The 18,596-nt window shown below is 42.6% G+C and overlaps 4 protein-coding genes across 6 annotated transcripts; 1 reads left to right on the forward strand and 3 right to left on the reverse strand.

Annotated features, from left to right (window-relative positions):
- Positions 1–369: 369 nt before the first annotated feature.
- LOC115253274 (uncharacterized) lies at positions 370–9,455 on the reverse strand. 2 transcript variants are annotated; one of them, XM_029850762.1, is made up of 7 exons: positions 9,369–9,455; positions 3,295–3,401; positions 1,619–1,966; positions 1,204–1,275; positions 1,010–1,105; positions 883–917; positions 370–805 (listed from the first exon to the last, which is right to left on the reverse strand). In XM_029850762.1, the coding sequence occupies exons 2-7, from the start codon at positions 3,347–3,349 to the stop codon at positions 695–697; spliced, it is 717 nt and encodes a 238-aa protein (XP_029706622.1). In that variant the 5' UTR covers positions 3,350–3,401; positions 9,369–9,455; the 3' UTR covers positions 370–694. The 2 variants fall into 2 exon arrangements, with proteins under 2 accessions (XP_029706622.1, XP_029706624.1); XM_029850764.1 differs by lacking the exons at positions 3,295–3,401; positions 9,369–9,455 and adding an exon at positions 2,609–2,906.
- dnajb1b (DnaJ heat shock protein family (Hsp40) member B1b) lies at positions 3,869–6,241 on the reverse strand. Its single transcript, XM_003972040.3, has 3 exons — positions 5,819–6,241; positions 4,641–5,233; positions 3,869–4,546 (listed from the first exon to the last, which is right to left on the reverse strand). Exons 1-3 carry the CDS (start codon positions 6,036–6,038, stop codon positions 4,316–4,318), a joined length of 1,044 nt encoding a protein of 347 aa, XP_003972089.2. The 5' UTR covers positions 6,039–6,241; the 3' UTR covers positions 3,869–4,315.
- Positions 7,794–15,668, forward strand: tecrb (trans-2,3-enoyl-CoA reductase b). 2 transcript variants are annotated; one of them, XM_003972021.3, is made up of 12 exons: positions 7,794–7,897; positions 11,049–11,099; positions 13,142–13,193; positions 13,274–13,318; positions 13,402–13,505; positions 13,928–14,043; positions 14,124–14,229; positions 14,315–14,387; positions 14,480–14,523; positions 14,679–14,736; positions 14,834–14,922; positions 14,990–15,668. In XM_003972021.3, exons 1-12 carry the CDS (start codon positions 7,883–7,885, stop codon positions 15,161–15,163), a joined length of 927 nt encoding a protein of 308 aa, XP_003972070.1. In that variant the 5' UTR covers positions 7,794–7,882; the 3' UTR covers positions 15,164–15,668. The 2 variants fall into 2 exon arrangements, with proteins under 2 accessions (XP_003972070.1, XP_029706621.1); XM_029850761.1 differs by lacking the exon at positions 7,794–7,897 and adding an exon at positions 10,920–10,944.
- Positions 15,637–17,370, reverse strand: ndufb7 (NADH:ubiquinone oxidoreductase subunit B7). The gene is made up of 3 exons (XM_003972022.3): positions 17,116–17,370; positions 16,558–16,726; positions 15,637–15,806 (listed from the first exon to the last, which is right to left on the reverse strand). Exons 1-3 carry the CDS (start codon positions 17,225–17,227, stop codon positions 15,725–15,727), a joined length of 363 nt encoding a protein of 120 aa, XP_003972071.1. The 5' UTR covers positions 17,228–17,370; the 3' UTR covers positions 15,637–15,724.
- Positions 17,371–18,596: the final 1,226 nt, after the last annotated feature.

Consider the following 18,596-nt stretch of genomic DNA (forward strand, 5'->3'; position numbering starts at 1 on the left):
TGATTTTATTAATTTTTGAATGTCTTAACGGCCTTTTGCCTTATTGTTATTTACTTTATTTGCTCACCCTCTGTGAAGCAATTTGTGCTACTGAATATGTTTAAAAAGGCCACACACAAAACAATTGATGGATTCATGGTTTTATGTCTAGATGATACAACACATATTAAACTGTCCAGTCAGGTGGTTTAATGGTAGAGGCAGCCAAAAGACTGGCCTCTTTATTCTCTTTCTCAGTAGAAATAATTTAAAATGTGTGTAAAAAGGTCCTGAGGAAGAAAGACGGCTTTCAACCCAACCTTTTAGTAGGTTAAAGAACCAAAAATATGTTTTCCACAAGCACAAAGTGAGATGTAATAATGGCCTGAAATTGTCCTCACAAGTTTAATTTCAGAAGACTTCAAATCAATGACCCATCGCTGCCATAGATGCGGTGCATGTGACGTAAAAGCATGTTTATTGGCCATTTCTTAAAAACATGAAAAGATCCGAAGCACACTTAAACACCTTCTGCATGTGTGCACATCAACCGTCGGCCTCCTCCTGCGGCTGTGGAAATTAAACCAAGGAACACGAGACTGTCAATAATAATACACCTGTTGGGGCAAAAATATGTTCATCCTTTGACTCTAAATGGCTGCAAGTGGAAGGCTGGAGCGTCAGTGGTTAGAAGAAACACTGTCCAGGAAAGCTCTTAAGCAAGGAGAGGCTGGTAGATGGCACGTTGGGCGCCTGATTCTGGCACATTTATGGCCTGCAGCTCCACCGCACCGTGGCTGCAGACATCTTGAGCGCAGCAGTCAGACTGAGAATAGACCAGACCCACCATCAAAGCTCACTTTATACAGCTGACAGGCAGGAATGTTTGGACCAGCTACTCACCTGCGCATGGCTGGTTTTACATTTGTTCTCAGCTTCTGAAACAATCAATCAAGGTTGGTTGCGTTCCAAGGATAAAGTTAGGATTCATGATGGCTTGTGAGCGCACTTGAAAAAGGTTAGGCCTCACCTGAGCTGCTTCTCCAGTGAATGTAGAAGATGAGAGGTATGATGGCACAAACCAGAAGAGCAAGGCTCACTGAAATAATGATCACCACCATGGTTTCTGCACACACACACAGCAGGAGACGCCATGACGACACAGTGATTTACCACTTCCGGCCCCGCACCATATGTTAAACCATCTTAAACCTTAAACCCAACCTGAGAGTCTGGCGGCTGCTCGCGGGTTGGTCTTCCCCCGTGCGGTGGGCTGGGTGAACGGTGATGGTTCAGCTGTAGGCAGAAAAAGGTTGCTGTCAGTGTTGGCTGCTGCCTGCAGGGTTGTGGAAGTCAAAGCTGCAGATCCAGGAGGGACAGTGGAAGCTTTTACATGGAATAAAGGATGACTGATGCAGATCTGTGTGTGTTTTGAGTGGACATATTATTTATGCGTTGGTGCATACACACTAAGAAGCGTCACAAGATAACCAGAAGAACAACATCACTGTTTTACAAACCCACTTTGCCTGTGGAGGGAATTATTTCTTTTCTGCGAAAGGCATCATGTGTGATGGCCGTCTTACAGGAAAGAACACCGAAGTCCAAACCTTGAACCCATTTAATTGGAACTGTGTACCGTCATTTCGGACTTTGAGGTTGACCTCCTGGTACAGCACAATGACAGCGTCGCCCACTCCGCAGTAATAGCGTCCCGCGTCGGCCGGCTTCAGCTTGGTAATGTTCACCTCCAAGGCTCCGTCTCCTCGGATGGGCTGCAGACTGTACCTCCCCATCCGTACGACCGCGGCCGTCGTCCCGGGGCTCTGGATGATGGTGTTTTCTCTGGAGCACATCCCTTTGCAGAAGAACACGTTTAAATGCTCAGAGCTGTTCTCTGTGGTCCAGTTGCCAGAACAGCGGAAGGAGACGTCTTCCCCAGCGTGGCCGGTCACCTCCGTCACTGCCAGCACATCCACACACGCCCCTGCAACCAAAACCAAGACGGCTGAGTCCAGGACGGACAGACGGATAGATAGATAGATAGATAGATAGATAGATAGATAGATAGATAGATAGATAGATAGACAGACAGATAGATAGACAGACAGATAGATAGACAGACAGACAGACAGACAGCTAGATAAATAGATAGATAGATAGATAGATAGATAGATAGATAGATAGATAGATAGATAGATAGATAGATAGATAGATAGATAGACAGACAGATAGACAGACAGACAGACAGACAGCTAGATAAATAGATAGATAGATAGATAGATAGATAGATAGATAGATAGATAGATAGATAGATAGATAGATAGATAGATAGATAGATAGATAGATCGATCGATCGATAGACAGACAGACAGCTAGATAGATAGATAGATAGACAGACAGACAGACAGACAGACAGACAGACAGACAGCTAGATAGATAGATAGATAGATAGATAGATAGATAGATAGATAGATAGATAGATAGATAGATAGATAGATAGATAGATAGATAGATAGACAGACAGCTAGATAGATAGATAGATAGATAGATAGATAGATAGATAGATAGATAGATAGATAGATAGATAGATAGATAGATAGATAGATAGATAGATAGAGAAACCCACCTGCGCAGCAGCAAAACATGAAGATCTGAAAATTCCTCATTATTATTTTTTTTTTAACCAAGTAGAAGAAAATTTTCGCCCAGAAAAACCTGGAAAACTTCCGCAGTCTGCTCCGAATCACTCAGCTGATACCGGAATATAAATAAAGAGTCTTCGTGGTTTTAAAGGCTAACAAAGCTAAGCCTGTTTGCCAGCTCGTTGCCGATTGCGAAGGTTGACTTTTGTAAATGGGATTGATTCTGCTCCAATATTTAGGAGTGCGCAGTTGTCCAGCCCTCTGACGAGCAGGCTCATGACTGCTGTGGGAACTTTTGAGTTCACGCTTGTAATTCAAATGCTTTATACTTGGCTGTGTGTGTCTCTGGGCCGCTGGTGTAAAATATGCCCCTCATCAGTCTCCGCTCAATATTTTAGAGTGACAAAGTGAAACCAGAACTTCAGAACATGAAGGGCTGGAAAGACTGAAGGCCTCTCAGAGAGAGAGTCCTGACAAAGCTAAGATTTAACATTTTTGCCTTAATTCCAAGCATGGTGATTGGAAGAACACGAGGAAGTCTGCTTTTGGTGAAGTGGGGGCAGAATCTAGCTGTGTTTTGTCTGTAGATGGCACAGGGACAGGGACAGGGACAAGGACAGGGACAGGAACAGACACCATGGTGGGCAACTGGATCGAGTGTGAGCAGGACCTTGGTGGAATGCTGCCGTAACATCCGTGTTAGGCTTGTTTATGTCGCGTCTCATCCAGGTTCATAGGTCAGGTGCTTAGTTCTATTTCCACTGTCCCTGTCCTTACCTGGGAGACAGAAGCATAAAGTGTCTCATTCATGTGTCAGGAGAATTAAACTGGATCTAATTACAAAAATTCACATGATGCTATCTCCACAATGGTGTTTATCAGGTTCAGCACGTCTCATTTCATATCTATGCTCATATATATTTAGATTTTGCATGTGGATGGTCTCAGCAGCACCCTCTGCTGGCGAAACACCAACACGAGTCTTCAAAATCACACACATAATTTAATTTTAAATCACAATTGATTTTCTGAATTAACAGTGTCACTGCCGTTGGTAGATGAAGCATAAATACAGCAAATGGTCAACTGTTGGATTGTTCGGGGCCGACTTCGTTCCACCTGATAATGAACGTCAAAATCCCCAAATTTTGCTTTTGGCGAACAAAGACCTTTCCGCAAAGTCGGATCTTTTCAGATTTATTTTCACTCTTCCCAAAGTTGTGTTGGAATTCCTCACACAAAAGACAGCTTTCTGGGAGTGTTTATTTCGCAAAATGGTACATTCTTACACAACATATACGTTTCCATCAAAATAACAATTTTCCTCATAAAACCAAACGCAGTTGGTCATATTTATGATTCACTCGGATAAACATGGAGTTTTTGGGGACTTATACAAAAAAATATAGTAGAAACATGAACAACACTATCCCCGTACCCCAAAAGTGAGCGTGAAATGTATACCCTCAGGGTTCAGGCTATGGTAAACAAAGACACCCCCCCCTCTTAGACAGAGGGTCGTGGGGGCGAGAACTCAGTGCAGCAGCTTCGGTCACAAAGCTCTGGATTTGTTGCCACAGAAACGATGGCCCTGCCCCCATCTTCATTTAAATCAGTGTTCCAAATGCTTGTCCGTATAGTGACAGCAGTTGTTGGCTGCTAGCATGATATCCGAAGCCCGAAAGGTCCGTTCAAGAGCGTGGGAGGACGTTAGCGATGGTGTCCCGGGCACTTCGGCTGAGCCTTTCCGGGAACTTGACCTCATAATCGACTATAAGGTCACCTCTGCGATCGGGCCGTTTGGGGTACGGCAGCCCTTCGCCGCTTACTCGCCGCCTCATACCTGGCTGCGCGATATCTGTTGTCACGCTGACCGATTTGCCCTCCAGGGTGGGAACAGTTACTGTACAGCCACACAAAGCCTGGAGAGAAAAATGAGAGAACAAATTGTTGGGTGTTTGTTCGACAGTCATCAGTTTGCTTCTCCGTTGAGAATGTTGCGTGAACTTTACTTACGTCTCTGAGGGAGATCTTTGCTGGATAGACGATGTCAGAACCATCGCGTCTGAACACTGAATGTGGTTTGTCCTTCACCACAAAAACTATGTCGGCAGGAATGCTTGTAGGCGTCTCGTCCCCTTCTTTGGGAAATGTTATTTTTGTTCCCTCTTTCCACCCTTTTTTTATCTGCACCTCCAGGATTTTATCTTCCGCACGGGCACTTCGCCCATCGGGGTTCAGACGTTTACGGGAGATCTTCATCTTCTTTGTGCAACCGTTCAGAATCTCCTCCAGGGAAACCTGGAGGTCATGCACCAAGGGGGGGTCCTGCTGTTTCTTCACAACACTGCTGTGCCCACCCAGTCCTCCCATGCCAGAGCTGAACGTGCGAGAGAACCCACCCATGCCGCTGCCCCCCATCCCGAAGCGTGCGAAAGGGTCATCCGTGTCCATATCCTCGTCCATGCCTCCATTGCGGCCACCAAAGAACTGTCCAAAAGGGTTACGCCCGCCGAAGAATTCTTCAAAGATGGCATGAGGATCGCCCTGGAAGGTGTAGCTGAAGGTGCCAGGACCACCGGGCCCAGAGGGTCCGCCGCCTTTTAAACCTGAGGGACAACAGCGAGATCATCACCACTTATGATAACATCAACACATTACCAGGTTTTAAATAAAACTGGCTGCAAGGAAATAAAGGTCTTGCAGCATGATGGTATTATGATGCTGCAGGGTTGTCTTGACAACGACCTAGACCCATACTGGTATCTTAACACGTGTCCTATCGAATTATTGTGCGGATCTCTTACTGAAAGACAAATTTAGTCCCCATCTAAACCCCGTTGCCATCCGAGAGGGCATTTTAATCCGTAGGGAGAACAGAATAAAGTCAATATTGAGTTATGAGCAGCGCCACCGACTGTTTAGAGAAGTTCTCCTTTTGAAAAGGCGCGAACACAAACGGTCCATTTAAAGATCGATTTTGACGCCTTTACAGAAAGGTGTAAAACGACTTTAATGCGATCTCTGCTGCCCCGGCTGCGAGTCCGGGGGCAGGAGGGGTCGGCAAAACCAGGCCCCGCGTCTGCTTGCTTTCGATTCATTCACTTACCCCCCCAGGAACACAGATATAACCGTAAGAATAAGAATCAAACAAGAAAATAAAATACCTTAATCTAGCACAAACACACACGTACCTTCTTCGCCGCAACGATCGTAAATATCCTTTTTCTTCGGGTCACTCAAAACGTCGTAGGCTTCGGCGATCTCTTTAAATTTCTCCTCGGCTCCCGGTGATTTGTTTTTGTCGGGATGGTACCGGAGAGCCTGCTTCCGATAAGCTTTCTTGATATCCTCGTCCGACGCGCCTTTCTTGAGCCCCAAAATGTCGTAGTAATCTTTCCCCATTTTGACCATCCAGCGGTCCCCGTTGATCTAATGTGGCAGAAAAATACCAGTAGGCTGTGGTGAAGTGCGCACGACGCCACTTGTAGCCAGACTTCACCCACTTTGCCCCGGAGATTTGATATATAAACGGCTCAGAAAGTTCGAGAGTTTTCCATAACCAGCTCGAACAAGCTCTTCCGTCACGCCACAGATATGACACGCCCACGTACACGTCACGTATTATACATTCACTGGCTATCGGACATTTGACCATCATTTTACTCTTGAAGCCCATATCCGACGGCCTCTCCTCATATTTGCGATATAAAAGGTCAATAATGAATCACTACTGGTCGGTTTAACGGGTCTGTGGTGTTTATATGGCGAATCTTTGCCGGATTATAATGTGCGCAGACATCCATTTTGATTAATTCACCAGATTATCTTCATTGTGATTTTTCATGAACGCATCAGAAAACGACTCCAAAAGGGTCACGGGCCTGACCCATAAAATAAACCCCATCATGTTCTCTCTAGGCTCACTTTGTAATCTCGAAAGTGAAACAAAAGTGTACCTTGGTGTGTGACTTGACATTTTACCTTTTTACTTTATAAACAGAAAGTAAATGTTCTTCTAATACTTATGTACTTGCCAAATTCTACATAATTGCAAGCACAAATGTACATGGGCATTATTTTTTAGATGTTTAATTTACATTTAGGACTTTTTTATGTTTACTTTTATTATTTTGACTACTTTCACTTTCACAGATACGTTAGGGGACTTTTATAAAAGGTAGAATGCTGGCAGGGCTTTTGAAATGGAATGCCCAATATTTAAATCCACTAAAGCTGTTCACAAAAATAGACATTACATACTAATCTGACCATATTTCTTGGTCTTTTTAATGCAGAAATGTTGATCCATATAATTCAGCTGTAGGAAGGTCAGTTGCTGTTGTATTTTTCATCCATACTGGAATTCAAATTAGTTATTGTGTGCATTTGAGCCCAAGACTACAATCTGCTCTGCTGTCTTGTGTCATATTTTTTTTTAGATTGTTTTGGTAATGTTTTGACTGCAGATTTCTTCTAAAATAATAGGGTTTGAAAGTTATTTAAATTTTTTAAAGCTTTGCAGATTCATTTAAAGAAGATATGTACGCATAGTTCAGCAACCTTTCTTTTAAATTATGTAGTTCAAACACAGTGGGGAACAAGTCTGATGATAATGATAATCATCTCATTTCCAGTAATTTATGGCAACCTAAATATCTAATTACCAAGTGCAAACTACACTGTGAATCAGTCACACTACTTGTCTTGAATAATGGGATCAGCAAATACCTTAAAAAGTGCAGGCATATATCTTGCCAAAGCAAACAATTTAACTGCAACTATTGCTCCATATATTAGTAAGTGAAACTAATATTCTAATTTCTTACACTTAAATTAAGAGGATCTGTTATGCATGTCATGCTATCTAATGGAGCCATATTATGGAGCCATATTAGATGGATATACAGTATATTGCAAATGACTCTGTGAAGTCAAATAAGATTGCATAATATTTAATGATTTAAAAAGTACAAAACCAGCAAAAGTTTTTTGAGCTATACAGTTGCGAAATAGATCAGTGGAACATTCAGCTTTGACTTTGAACCGACAGACATGCTGAGAATTGCAAGTCTTTGTGAGTTCACCGTCTCCTAATCTCATTGGCTGAGGGGCGGGATCCTCTAAATATTCTCGATAGTGATTGGCTGAAGTTTGCCGCTGCTCTCCGCCCACGATGGTCAGATCAGACGCAGCTTCTTCGTCTTATTGGACGACGGTCCTGTCAGTCATCGGTGAGCTCGGTAGCAACTGCTAAGATGAAGCACTACGAGGTGAGTTGGGTCTATGAAAGTCTAAATCGTCAATGGGTAATCTTTATAAAGCCTGGGTTTAATAGGCCACGTCAATGAAAGCGTTTCCTATGTTTCTCGTATGAGTAAACCCTGCGTCGATGATCAACTTCCTCTGTTAGCATCGACAATCCCATGCTCCTCCAGCACCGCCAGCCATTGACGGGCTGCTTTGACAGGGGTGTGTGTGTCCTCTATTAATACCATATATTTATATATATATAAATTTCTTCTGGCTAAGAGTCCAACTTTATATCAAGCTGCAGCCATTGTTCTAGCAATTTTAGTTCCGGGTTGTAAGATGGGCGTTTATATGGCTAAACAACAAAGCCTGTGTGCAGAACAATCCTCGTTGTTCTCGCCATCTGCAGGTTAGAATGTCCCTGAACGCTTATCGTGTTATCACCTTTAGATTACAAGTGAAAAGTTAAGTCCAACTGTCTCAGCCCTTTGCATGAACATCCACGATCTTTTGAATACCACCATTGTTCTCATACGATGACAGTTGTGCAGAGTTTCATCTTTGCCAAACCCAATCAGACAGGATTGCAAGTGGTCTGACTGAAACTGATCCAACCTGTAGCACCTCAGCTTTTCATTCTTCAGCTGTGGAATTTTGCAACCTGTTAGCTGAAAAAACAACAACATTCAAACAATGATAAATGGGTTAGGGTTACAGTCATGGAATTTTTGCAGTGTCTCCAATAATGTCTGCATTTGTTTTAAACTTGCCATCCCTGCTGTTGAGTGACAGAGAGTCACGCTCGCAGGCGGTGTCCTTCATACTACCAGTACTCCAGGAGCACTTGTACTGCACCAGTCAAGACTTGTTACCAACACCACTGGGTTGATTAATATTAAACAACCTGGTCTTGAATACAGAGAAAGTTCTACTTTTCTTTCTTTTTACATGTTGTGTCATTAGTCCCTACTCAAGATTCCAGAATGAAAAAGTAGATTTACGCCATATCAATATGCTGATTGTAGAGGACTCAGGACCTCAGACTGGCCTGAAGGTTCACCCTCCAACAAGACAGTGACATGGCTAAACACAGTCAACAAAACAAGTGTTTTGAGGGAGAACTCAGCAATGGTGCACAGCTGATCTGCAGAACATCCTCGAATCCGGGTGTGATGCCATACTAAGAAGACTGGAGGCTGTAATTGATGCTAAAGATGCTTCAAATTAACACAGAGTAAAGAGTCTGAATAATAATCTAAAGATTTAAAAAAATATATTTCTAGTTTGTCAGTCTGGTGTAAAGAGGTAAACACTTTCTAAGTACTTTCCATTTGTATTCTACAGTATATACAGTGCACCCCACGACTGCAAGACTAAACAGAATACATTACACGTGCATGTTAACAGCAGAGAGCTGCAGCATTTCTACACCGATGGTGTTATTGTCTACTTAAAGACATCAATTTAATCGGTCAAAAACTGATGTCGTACCTGAAGTCAGAGGTCCAGAAGAGTCAAATAAAGAACCTGGCAGAGTTTGTGCTGCAGCTTCTGGCCAAAGTTCAATAGCAGGACTGACTGTCACTACCAGCCTCAGGCTTTATATAGATGAGATGGGTCTGGGGGGGCCGTGGGCATGCTCAGCACACAGAAAACTGAGATGCGTTTATTTACCTGAGATCTCAACCACTTTAGCACATGTGCAGCTTGATTTTAGGCACTAAGAAATGTTTAATATTTATATATTATTCGGTAGAGTCCTGCAAACAATAATAAATAAATTGGAGAAGCTTAAAGCTTGAAATGCAAATTAAATCATTTAATTCTGCAACATTATTGCAAGATTGTTGGTCGTAAAGAAACGTGGCCCTGTGCAAGTGTTGTGATATGAATCTATTCTGAAGTCATATTGCACAACCTTGTAATGCAATGTTTTTTAAATGTTTAATAATCAGTGAGCAAATATGTGAACAATGATCTTATTTTGATGCTTGAATTGATTTCTCCCCTTTTAGTTCATTTTCTTTTTAATTACCCTTTTTTCACTTATCTCAGTGAATATATTGCTAGTAATATATTGCTAGTAATACAGTATATTGCTCCTCACAGATATTTTATGGTCTTGTATAAATCATTCTGGATGGTTGTCGTGTCACACTTTAGTCCTATCAAATCTCCTGTAATGCATCTCCGACTACAAAATAAAAATCGGATCAAATTTAAAGCTTGAATTTAATTTCAAGTCAATGGGTGACCTTTAACATTACAGAAACATGCCTGCCCTGAATCGTCATGAAATTCAGGAATAGAGACCTTCCACTTGTGAATATATGTCTTTCAGTCATTATGGAAACTGTATAGTATGAGGTCGTTAGGGGGCGGGGGGGGGTGTTTACCAAGGGGAATGCCCTCTCTAATGCCTGTGAGTCTGCAGTGTTGTCACTCAGCGCTGGCAGGACTCCCTGTGTGGGTAAGTGTGAGACGTGTCCGGTCGATTGGGGGGCCTGCAGGGATGGGGCTTGTCATGCAGCGCTAGCAGAATGTGGTTGTATATATAGTTACAGACAGGAAGAGGTGGGAATGGTGGAGATTTGTTTGCCCCGATAGCTCTCTCTGTCTCCACTTATCCAGGGGATGAAAGGTGTCGCGGATCATCGGGTGTCCCCTGTTTTTTTGACAGGAGTTGTATTACAAAACCAAGCGACCCGCAGCTGAAATATTGTGTCCTGAGCCCTGAAAGTTTCTCGAATAACAGATACGCTTGATTTGTTGCACACGGTCGGATACCGGGCATTCCCGGGAACGCAACTGCACACACACGTGGCAAATGTTGGCGCTCCGTGGGGTCTGATGCAAGTTAAATAAAGCAGCGAAGTGAAGAGAGAGGGAAGGGTGAGGGAATTAAAGGAGAAGATGATGAGGGAGGGGCAGGAGAGATTTATTTCCACAGCTGAGTGCTGTTGAGAAGAGTGACAGGAACCACGGGGAAGAGTGAGGGGAAGGGGATAAAGTGAGTTCAGGAGGAGGACTGTGGACATGGATACTCTAGCGCTAGAGGCCACTGGTGGTAAAAGACAGAATTATGGGGTGGTGGCCACCCCGGTGTTGGCACCAGGCCCCGTCAAACGCAAACCCGCCAAAAAAGCTAAAAAGGCTGTTGTTTTCTTTGAGGTGGAGATACTGGACGCCAAAACCAAGGAGAAGCTCTGCTTCCTGGACAAGGTGAGAAATTATTTCCCTTTTTTTTTTGTGATTTTTTTTTCCACTAAAAAATAACTGTCTTGTCAATCCAGCTGTGTTTACTAAATGTGTGCTCTGTTGTTTCACATATTTAGCTAATATATATTTTCCGTGCATGACTGGAGCTGCTGTGGCCATTAGATGTTACTGTCAGCCTGGGTCTAAAAGTGATACACCCCCACATGTGTCGCAGCTTATGAGGGAAAGGAGAGAATGTTTTGCTATTAACACATCTAGGTGGTAAATAAAACACTGTAAAGCGTGCGAACATGTACAGCGGGCCTCCGACATGTCACAAATTCACCGTCGTCTTATTTCTGGTTCTATAACTGCAACGCTGCAGGTTGAGTCTTTGTTTCTATGCAGTCTGTCAGATGCTGAATGGTAATTTATGTGACATCACCATGACCTTTGACCCTCAGGTGAGATAACGACAGTCCGAACCCATGAGATAACTCTGTTACTGCGTAATGTTCACTGCAAATCTCATTTTAACATTCGTATAACCTATTGAATTGCCTTCCCAGCAACCCTGTTGCATTTGTTCTCACATGTATGGGCAAGTTTGCAACTTCTCCTTCCAATCAGCCATGTAAGACCTTTGTGGTTGTGCAAGGTTTTGTTTAAAGTAGTAAGAGAGTATAATCTCCACACCGTTTGGATGTTAGTATAAGTGGATGGGCTGGACATCAGAAACTGAAGGGAAGTATTGGTGCGAGTCCGGAGGCTGTATTCAGCTGGATCAGGTTCACAGGGGTGATAATCTGTGAGTCAGGAAGACTCGGCTTATATAAACAACACCGCAGACGTGAGCTGATATTCTGTGCCGACACCTTTGGGACAAACGTGTTGCAGGACTGACAGAATGGCAGCGCCGTTTTAGGAAAATGCATTTGAGAGAACATACCGATGTATCGAAAAGGGCCTCCAGTCCTGTATGATGTCTTTGCCAGTTTTTGAATTGGGTTTCGACTGGAAAGGACATGAATCTCCACTCAGATGGCACAGCGCTCTTTACCCTGATGTCATCCTGCTGAAAATGTCCCGAGGTGTGCAGCAGCTGACTTATACCGTGAGGGGAAACCTCCCCGTGTCTATAACTCTGTTTACAGAGACCCCCTGATACAGGAATATCACTTTTAAAAACTGTTGAGGCAACAGTTTTGAGAGAGACTTGCTTTATGAGCAAATGAGATCATCCACCACTTATAGATGTCATTGGAGCTTCTCTAAAGTGAAATAAAGCGCCGTGAGCTCCCTCTAGTGGACGATTTCAGAAAGACGATAAACACCTTTCTGACGCTCCTGCAGTGGAGACAAAAGTTATTCCACATATTTAAATATCCTGACTGTATTCATAGGTTCTTCAGGCCTTATCTTGCAGATTTACGTATGTTACAATGAGCTCATTATTGTGGATCTGGATGTATTGCTTGAAACTTAAGGGATTTTATAGAAACAAATTTCTGTAAAATGATTTAATTAATGGAGCACACTTTATATAAGCTCAAAGGGCTTTAGCAGCGAATGGAAATGAATGATATCTATATAGATATTTTATTTGGATATTATGTGCCAGCATTAATTACGAGGATATCATTGGTATTATTCGATTAAACTCAGAATGTTGGCAATTGCTGTGGGTATAAATATTATTGAGTGCAGTGAGTGTGATCTTTGTCAGAAAGACAAGAGCGTGAGCAGTTGTGTGCGTGGGCCGTTCATGGTTTGGTTCTATTGTCATTGTATTTATATTTGTGGACAAATGGGCTGTAGCTGGCAGCCTTATACAAGATCATCTAGTTTGCTATGGTTACGTGTGTATGTATGTGTCCGTGTGTTTGTGTGCGGGGGTGTTTGCAACACCAGCTGTTGAATGTCGCCCGTCCGTTGGGGGCCGCGGACACAGTCGGAGCTAAATTTACAATAAATAATCATCATGAATGGAAAATGGGATTAATATCTGATCGTGTGTGCGTGCGCGCACATGCTGCCTGGTTTATTTATTGTGGTGTGACTTGCAGGTTGAGCCAAATGCCACTATCGGGGAGATCAAGTCCATGTTCCACAAGAGCCGTGAGTGCCAGCTCTCTGCAGACTACAAAGAATGTGATTTCACAAGTCGCTGAAATAAAGACGAAACCTTTCCGTTCCAGATCCTCAGTGGTATCCGGCCAGACAGTCCATTCGCCTCGATCCCAGTAAGTACACTGGGAAGTGTGGGGGCCCCTGTGGTGTACGTGATGTGTCATTCTTTCTGTCCACAACCTGTGATGTGTCTCAGAGGGGAAGTCTCTGAAGGACGAGGATGTTCTGCAGCATCTGCCTGTCGGGACCACGGCGACCTTTTATTTCAGGGACCTGGGAGCCCAGATCAGCTGGGTCACAGTGAGTACAAACACGCACCGTGCACCAAAGAGGGTGACAGTGGCGCACCAGCAGTCACGACAGTCCACATACTGTACATCCCATCACCAGCACGGCTATATTCAGTACCTACCCTGGCTAGAAAAACAATGCGTCTGTCTGCACACACACATCTGTTATGTTTGGGGGGATCTTTATTTAGGAATAAGTCCCATCTGATCGCAATATTTATGCCTTGCTGAGAAAGGGAAAGAAGACGTGTCATGCTGGTTTAAAGAATAAAGCAAAATGCAAATGAAAATCTTCATTTCGACCCCTCATCTTCGGGTGAAGCTCACTGTTGGAGTAATATTGGTCGTCATGGGAGCTTTAGAAAGGACAGATAACCAAAGGAAGTATGGAGCTGGCCTACCAGTAATCGATTCCGGTCTTCTCTATTTTAGGTCTTTCTGACTGAGTACGCTGGTCCTCTGGTCATTTATCTGCTGTTCTACTTCAGGGTTCCCCTCATCTATGCGTCCAAATATGACTTTACCACCAGCAAACACTGGGTCGTACAGTAAGTCTGTCACATTGAAGAAAAGGATCAGGAATTTGTGGGCGCTTTGGCGGTCGGTCATTTCCTTGTGCTCTTCCCAGTCTCGCCTGTATGTGTCACTCTTTCCACTTCGTGAAGAGGCTCCTGGAGACGCTGTTCGTGCATCGCTTCTCTCACGGAACAATGCCGTTACGCAACATCTTCAAGGTTTGAGACTTTGCTCCTACTCCCTCCCCCACTTGTCCCGTCCTGTACGTCTTCCATCTCAGCACAAATTACCGTCCCCTTTCAGAACTGCAGCTTCTACTGGGGCTTCGCGGCATGGATGGCTTATTACATCAACCACCCGCTATACACCCCACCCAGTGAGCGCACACACACACACACACACATATATCAACGTGCGCTATGGTTGATCTTCTGTCCATCTTATCTAACGCCAACTGTCTCGTTACAGTCTACGGGGAGCAACAGATCCGAATGGGCCTCATCATGTTCTTGGTATTCATATTTTAGTTGCCACAATTTTCTAGAGTCATGAAGTACATTTCCAAACGTTTGATTTTAAATTGTTTAAAAAATTAGCCAGCCAGTTAGGTTTTAAGTGTTGTAATTTTACTGCATATAGATCTGGTACTGAACTATTCTGTTTTTAGTTCTGTCAGCTTGGCAACTTTTCCATCCATATTGCTTTGAGGAATCTGCGTCCACCAGGTACAATCATGCAATAGTTCTGCCCCATAATGATCAGGAAACAAACTCATTTGGAATTTGATATCATTTTTCCATTTGTTTTGTGATCTTCACCTAGGTTCTAAAATCAGAAGGATCCCCTATCCCACCAAGAACCCCTTCACCTGGATCTTCTTGCTGGTCTCCTGTCCAAACTACACATATGAGGTAACAGAATTTTTATCATCGGTCCCGAGTTGTTGGATGGGGAGATGTTAACGTTTTTCTCCTGCAGTTGGGCTCCTGGCTGGGCTTCACGGTCATGACCCAGTGTGTCCCAGTGGCCTTCTTCACACTGGTGGGATTCATTCAGATGACTGTTTGGGCCAAGGGGAAGCACCGCAGCTACCTGAAGGAGTTCCGGGATTACCCCCCACTGCGCTCGCCCATCCTGCCCTTCCTCCTTTAAAGGACAGCATGTCTGCTCAGCCCCCACCTTCTTCCCATCCTTCCTTAGTTCTCCACTAGATCTGACTGATATGTCTCCTCTCCCTTTTCCTGCCCACTACCTTCAATCCAATTTACTGTCTGATTAGTCTGTTTAATGAAAATGAAAAACACTGGCGTGTATTTTGCTGCCCATGAACAAACATCGATTGGCATGTTTAATGGATCTCTTTACACCATGTCTGTACTACATGCAATATGATGTGGCGCTAAAGGTGCATCTGCTGGTGTTAGTTTTGATATCTTCTAATTTAGATTTGAAACCATAACATCTGTTTTGTTAATGTCTGAAGTAATTTATTTAAAAAAAAAAAAAAAAAACCCAAACCAAATTGATGTGTGTTATTGACGCTATATGCAAGTGTATTAACCAAAGTTGGTGTCAAAGTTGTTTTTGTATCAGTTGCACTGACCACACTGTACAATAACGCCATCTGGAGGATTAATAAATGTTCTGTTAGTTTAATGAACAACAGCACACGCTTGTGTGTATATATACAGAATTGGTATCGGGATGAAGTGATCACGCAGCTTCAGCCTCAATTCTCTTCTTCCTCAGCTGGAGTCTCCTCTCCCTTTCATATTCCTTCATACGCATCACGTAACTGTGGACACAAACAGGAAATGTGCGTTTATTACTGCATATTTGCTTTATTAACTAGAACTCATAGATGACCCCATGCAAATCATCCACTTCAACAAACAGCAGTGCTGTTTAAGATACCAGTGCACTAAAGATTCTACGACAAGGACACTACACGGGTTATTTCAGAATATGTTAAACTATAGGACTGTCATTTCTTAAAATTAGCATTTCCTATTTGTTTTGTCTTTTTATATTTTGTTCTATGACTACCCATGGACATCGACATTGAGACGCAACAGAAAAATGCAATTATATTTGATTTTAGCCTTTAAAACCCAAATGTTATGAAATGCTCCTGAAGCTAAATTTTGTGCTATATATTGTTTAACAGCTAAAACTGCAATGTTGTAAAATAAACTGGGATATTTAAGATCCCAACCGCCAGGTCTGCTGTTGATGCAGCTGGGAAAATCTGCCAGATGCACTAAAAGCTAACACTTATCTGTTTTACTGTTTGCTCCCCAATACTCGTAAAGTTGTAGAAAAGTACCAAGATCAGTTATATTTCACATAACATTCAGGATTATTTTTATAATGCATGTTGAATTTGTATTTAACTATTGCACAGTGAACAGGCCTGATCCCCACCAAATGTTAAATTACCCATCACCAATATTTAACAGGGATGATCTTATCCCCATGATAAACATCTAAAGCATCAGCACATAACAACCAAAGTGTGCACGTGTAAATTTTAAGAGTGCACTCACTCCTGATGTTCACAGTAGTCCCAGTCATGCCTCTCATGCTTGCAGGCGAGGAAGTTGGGCCAGTTGTCCCTCTTGCACTTCATGAGTTTCAGAAGATGATGAGCACAATAATCCCTTTGCTGTAGAGGCACCTGGGCCAGGTTCATCTGCTCCTGGGTTGCTATCATCTCTGACAATGGCAAAAAAAGGAATCCCATGAGGATCATGCTTTGCATCCACACGGACATGATGGTCAGTGTGGAAGATTGAGTGATTTTATAGCTATTTTCTCGCATAATAACACAGTGAACTAGGCAGCATTCTATCATGCTTAAACGTATGAAAACATTGGCTCAGTTAAGATTCTGGTTTACGTTTATGACTTACATCATAACATGTGCAATGATCAACATTTAGCAATGACAGATGCACATAGCTTTATTGCAATACGACTTTGGTAGCATCAGACATTTCGTACGAAAATCCCTAACAATAGTCGACTTAACGTAAATCCACCAGCTTATTCGGCGAAATCAAACATTCAACTTTACATTTCAAACAGCTTAGTTATTGACCAACCTCTCTCCTTCCTCTCAGGAAAGCCAAATTGGGGGTCGATCTCAACTTTCCTCGATGGGTCGGGTTCGGTGTCTGTCTCAGTTATATATCGTCTGACCAGATGAGCTCCCATGTTATTTGTCTTGGTGATACACCGCAGATAATATTTTAATATTTTACGAATGCTTTTACTATTTACTGGCTGCCGCTCGGTCACCTCCACAGGCCCGAGATTCTATTTCCGCCTGTCACCGGAAATACAGAGACGACAGTGCAACACTGAAAGACGTCTCGTTAAAGGTTCCGCTGGCAATATTATAGAACTAGTAATTTACCAACAGTGCGAAGTATGGTGAGTAAACGCTCCCATTTAAAAACACTTTACCAATTGATATAAGTGTTCTAGAAGATGCGCGGCCACAAGTCCTCTTCACTGTGGACATAACCTTTTTGGAAATTTCCATCAAATAAATGAAGGAAACGTATCACCATCAATTTAAGAAAAATAAACAAAATAACGCACAAAAACAAACAACCCAAAAAAAAAAATCAAGAAAAGCCTGGATTTCATATCGAAATTTTATGCTATTACCCAATGATCCGACACATAGTTGTAGTGTATGCACAAACATGATTCGTGCAGACTCGTGAGAGATGACACAGGATTTTTTTTCTATGGTGGTTTTGATTTATGTCCTCTAGTTCATGTTGGACAAAGGGAGACTGGTGACAATTATCAATTCATGAGGAGTAATGGTTGCCGTTTAAAAATCCAGCATTTTTGAGAGTTCCATTACTTGTCTGCTCGTATGTGCTCCCTCCTGTGGTAGAAAACTATCATAACAATTTCTGCAATATTCACTTTCTCCAACCACAATCCTGTATCACATATGTAATGTCCAAAACTATTAAATAACAATTGCAACATCCACCACATTTTATTTACTTTATCATCAGTTGCAGCTACTGTTTGGTGTCATAACAGCTTGTGCTGTGCTCAGCTGTTCTGGGTGCAGTTTCACCATCTCAGCATCATGAAAACCCTTATTTAGATCAGCTCTTCCCTTGTCAGGATGAAAATAGAACCCTTTACTGTAAAACAGCATGCTTAGACAAAATATAATCAAACCTAAACTTTTCTGTAACAACACCAACAGTAATAATTTCAATAACACAAATCCAGACTAAATAAGAACAGTTCAGAGGTGTCACTAAACAGCTCTGATGAGTTCAGGAGCATGCAACACTTTTAAACTTTAAACAAAGATGGAGGACAGCAGTTTCACATCTTTGATCAAATCACTTTTGAATGTAAGATGATTTTAGACCATAACAAGCATTTCAAAGGTTCAGATGTTGTTGCCAAGGCAAAAAAAAACTGCGGGAAATAAACATGCTGTCATTTTAAAGAAGGGGAATTCACAGTTATACCAATATTTGAAATGTAAATGAGAGGCAAATCGGATGAGGAAGTAAGGCCAGTGTTTCCCTGACAAACGGAT

Source organism: Takifugu rubripes, chromosome 17 (assembly GCF_901000725.2).
Source record: "Takifugu rubripes chromosome 17, fTakRub1.2, whole genome shotgun sequence".
NCBI lineage: Eukaryota > Metazoa > Chordata > Actinopteri > Tetraodontiformes > Tetraodontidae > Takifugu > Takifugu rubripes.

Excerpts from the sequence above, each read along its gene's own strand:
- LOC115253274 (XM_029850762.1), bottom strand. The coding sequence starts at position 3,349 with ATGAGACGCGACATAAACAAGCCTAACACGGATGTTACGGCAGCATTC. Across the intron at positions 1,967-3,294 it reads TACGGCAGCATTCCACCAAG|GGGCGTGTGTGGATGTGCTG; the intron begins GTCCTGCTCACA and ends TTTTGGTTGCAG. Across the intron at positions 1,276-1,618 it reads CCTCAAAGTCCGAAATGACG|CTGAACCATCACCGTTCACC; the intron begins GTACACAGTTCC and ends TTCTGCCTACAG.
- dnajb1b (XM_003972040.3), bottom strand. The coding sequence starts at position 6,038 with ATGGTCAAAATGGGGAAAGATTACTACGACATTTTGGGGCTCAAGAAA. Across the intron at positions 5,234-5,818 it reads CGATCGTTGCGGCGAAGAAG|GTTTAAAAGGCGGCGGACCC; the intron begins GTACGTGTGTGT and ends GTTGTCCCTCAG. Across the intron at positions 4,547-4,640 it reads CAAAGATCTCCCTCAGAGAC|GCTTTGTGTGGCTGTACAGT; the intron begins GTAAGTAAAGTT and ends TTTTCTCTCCAG.
- tecrb (XM_003972021.3), top strand. Across the intron at positions 13,319-13,401 it reads GTCCATTCGCCTCGATCCCA|AGGGGAAGTCTCTGAAGGAC; the intron begins GTAAGTACACTG and ends GATGTGTCTCAG. Across the intron at positions 14,923-14,989 it reads GTCCAAACTACACATATGAG|TTGGGCTCCTGGCTGGGCTT; the intron begins GTAACAGAATTT and ends TTTCTCCTGCAG.
- ndufb7 (XM_003972022.3), bottom strand. The coding sequence starts at position 17,227 with ATGGGAGCTCATCTGGTCAGACGATATATAACTGAGACAGACACCGAA. Across the intron at positions 16,727-17,115 it reads TCCTGAGAGGAAGGAGAGAG|AGATGATAGCAACCCAGGAG; the intron begins GTTGGTCAATAA and ends TGCCATTGTCAG. Across the intron at positions 15,807-16,557 it reads GACTACTGTGAACATCAGGA|TTACGTGATGCGTATGAAGG; the intron begins GTGAGTGCACTC and ends TTGTGTCCACAG.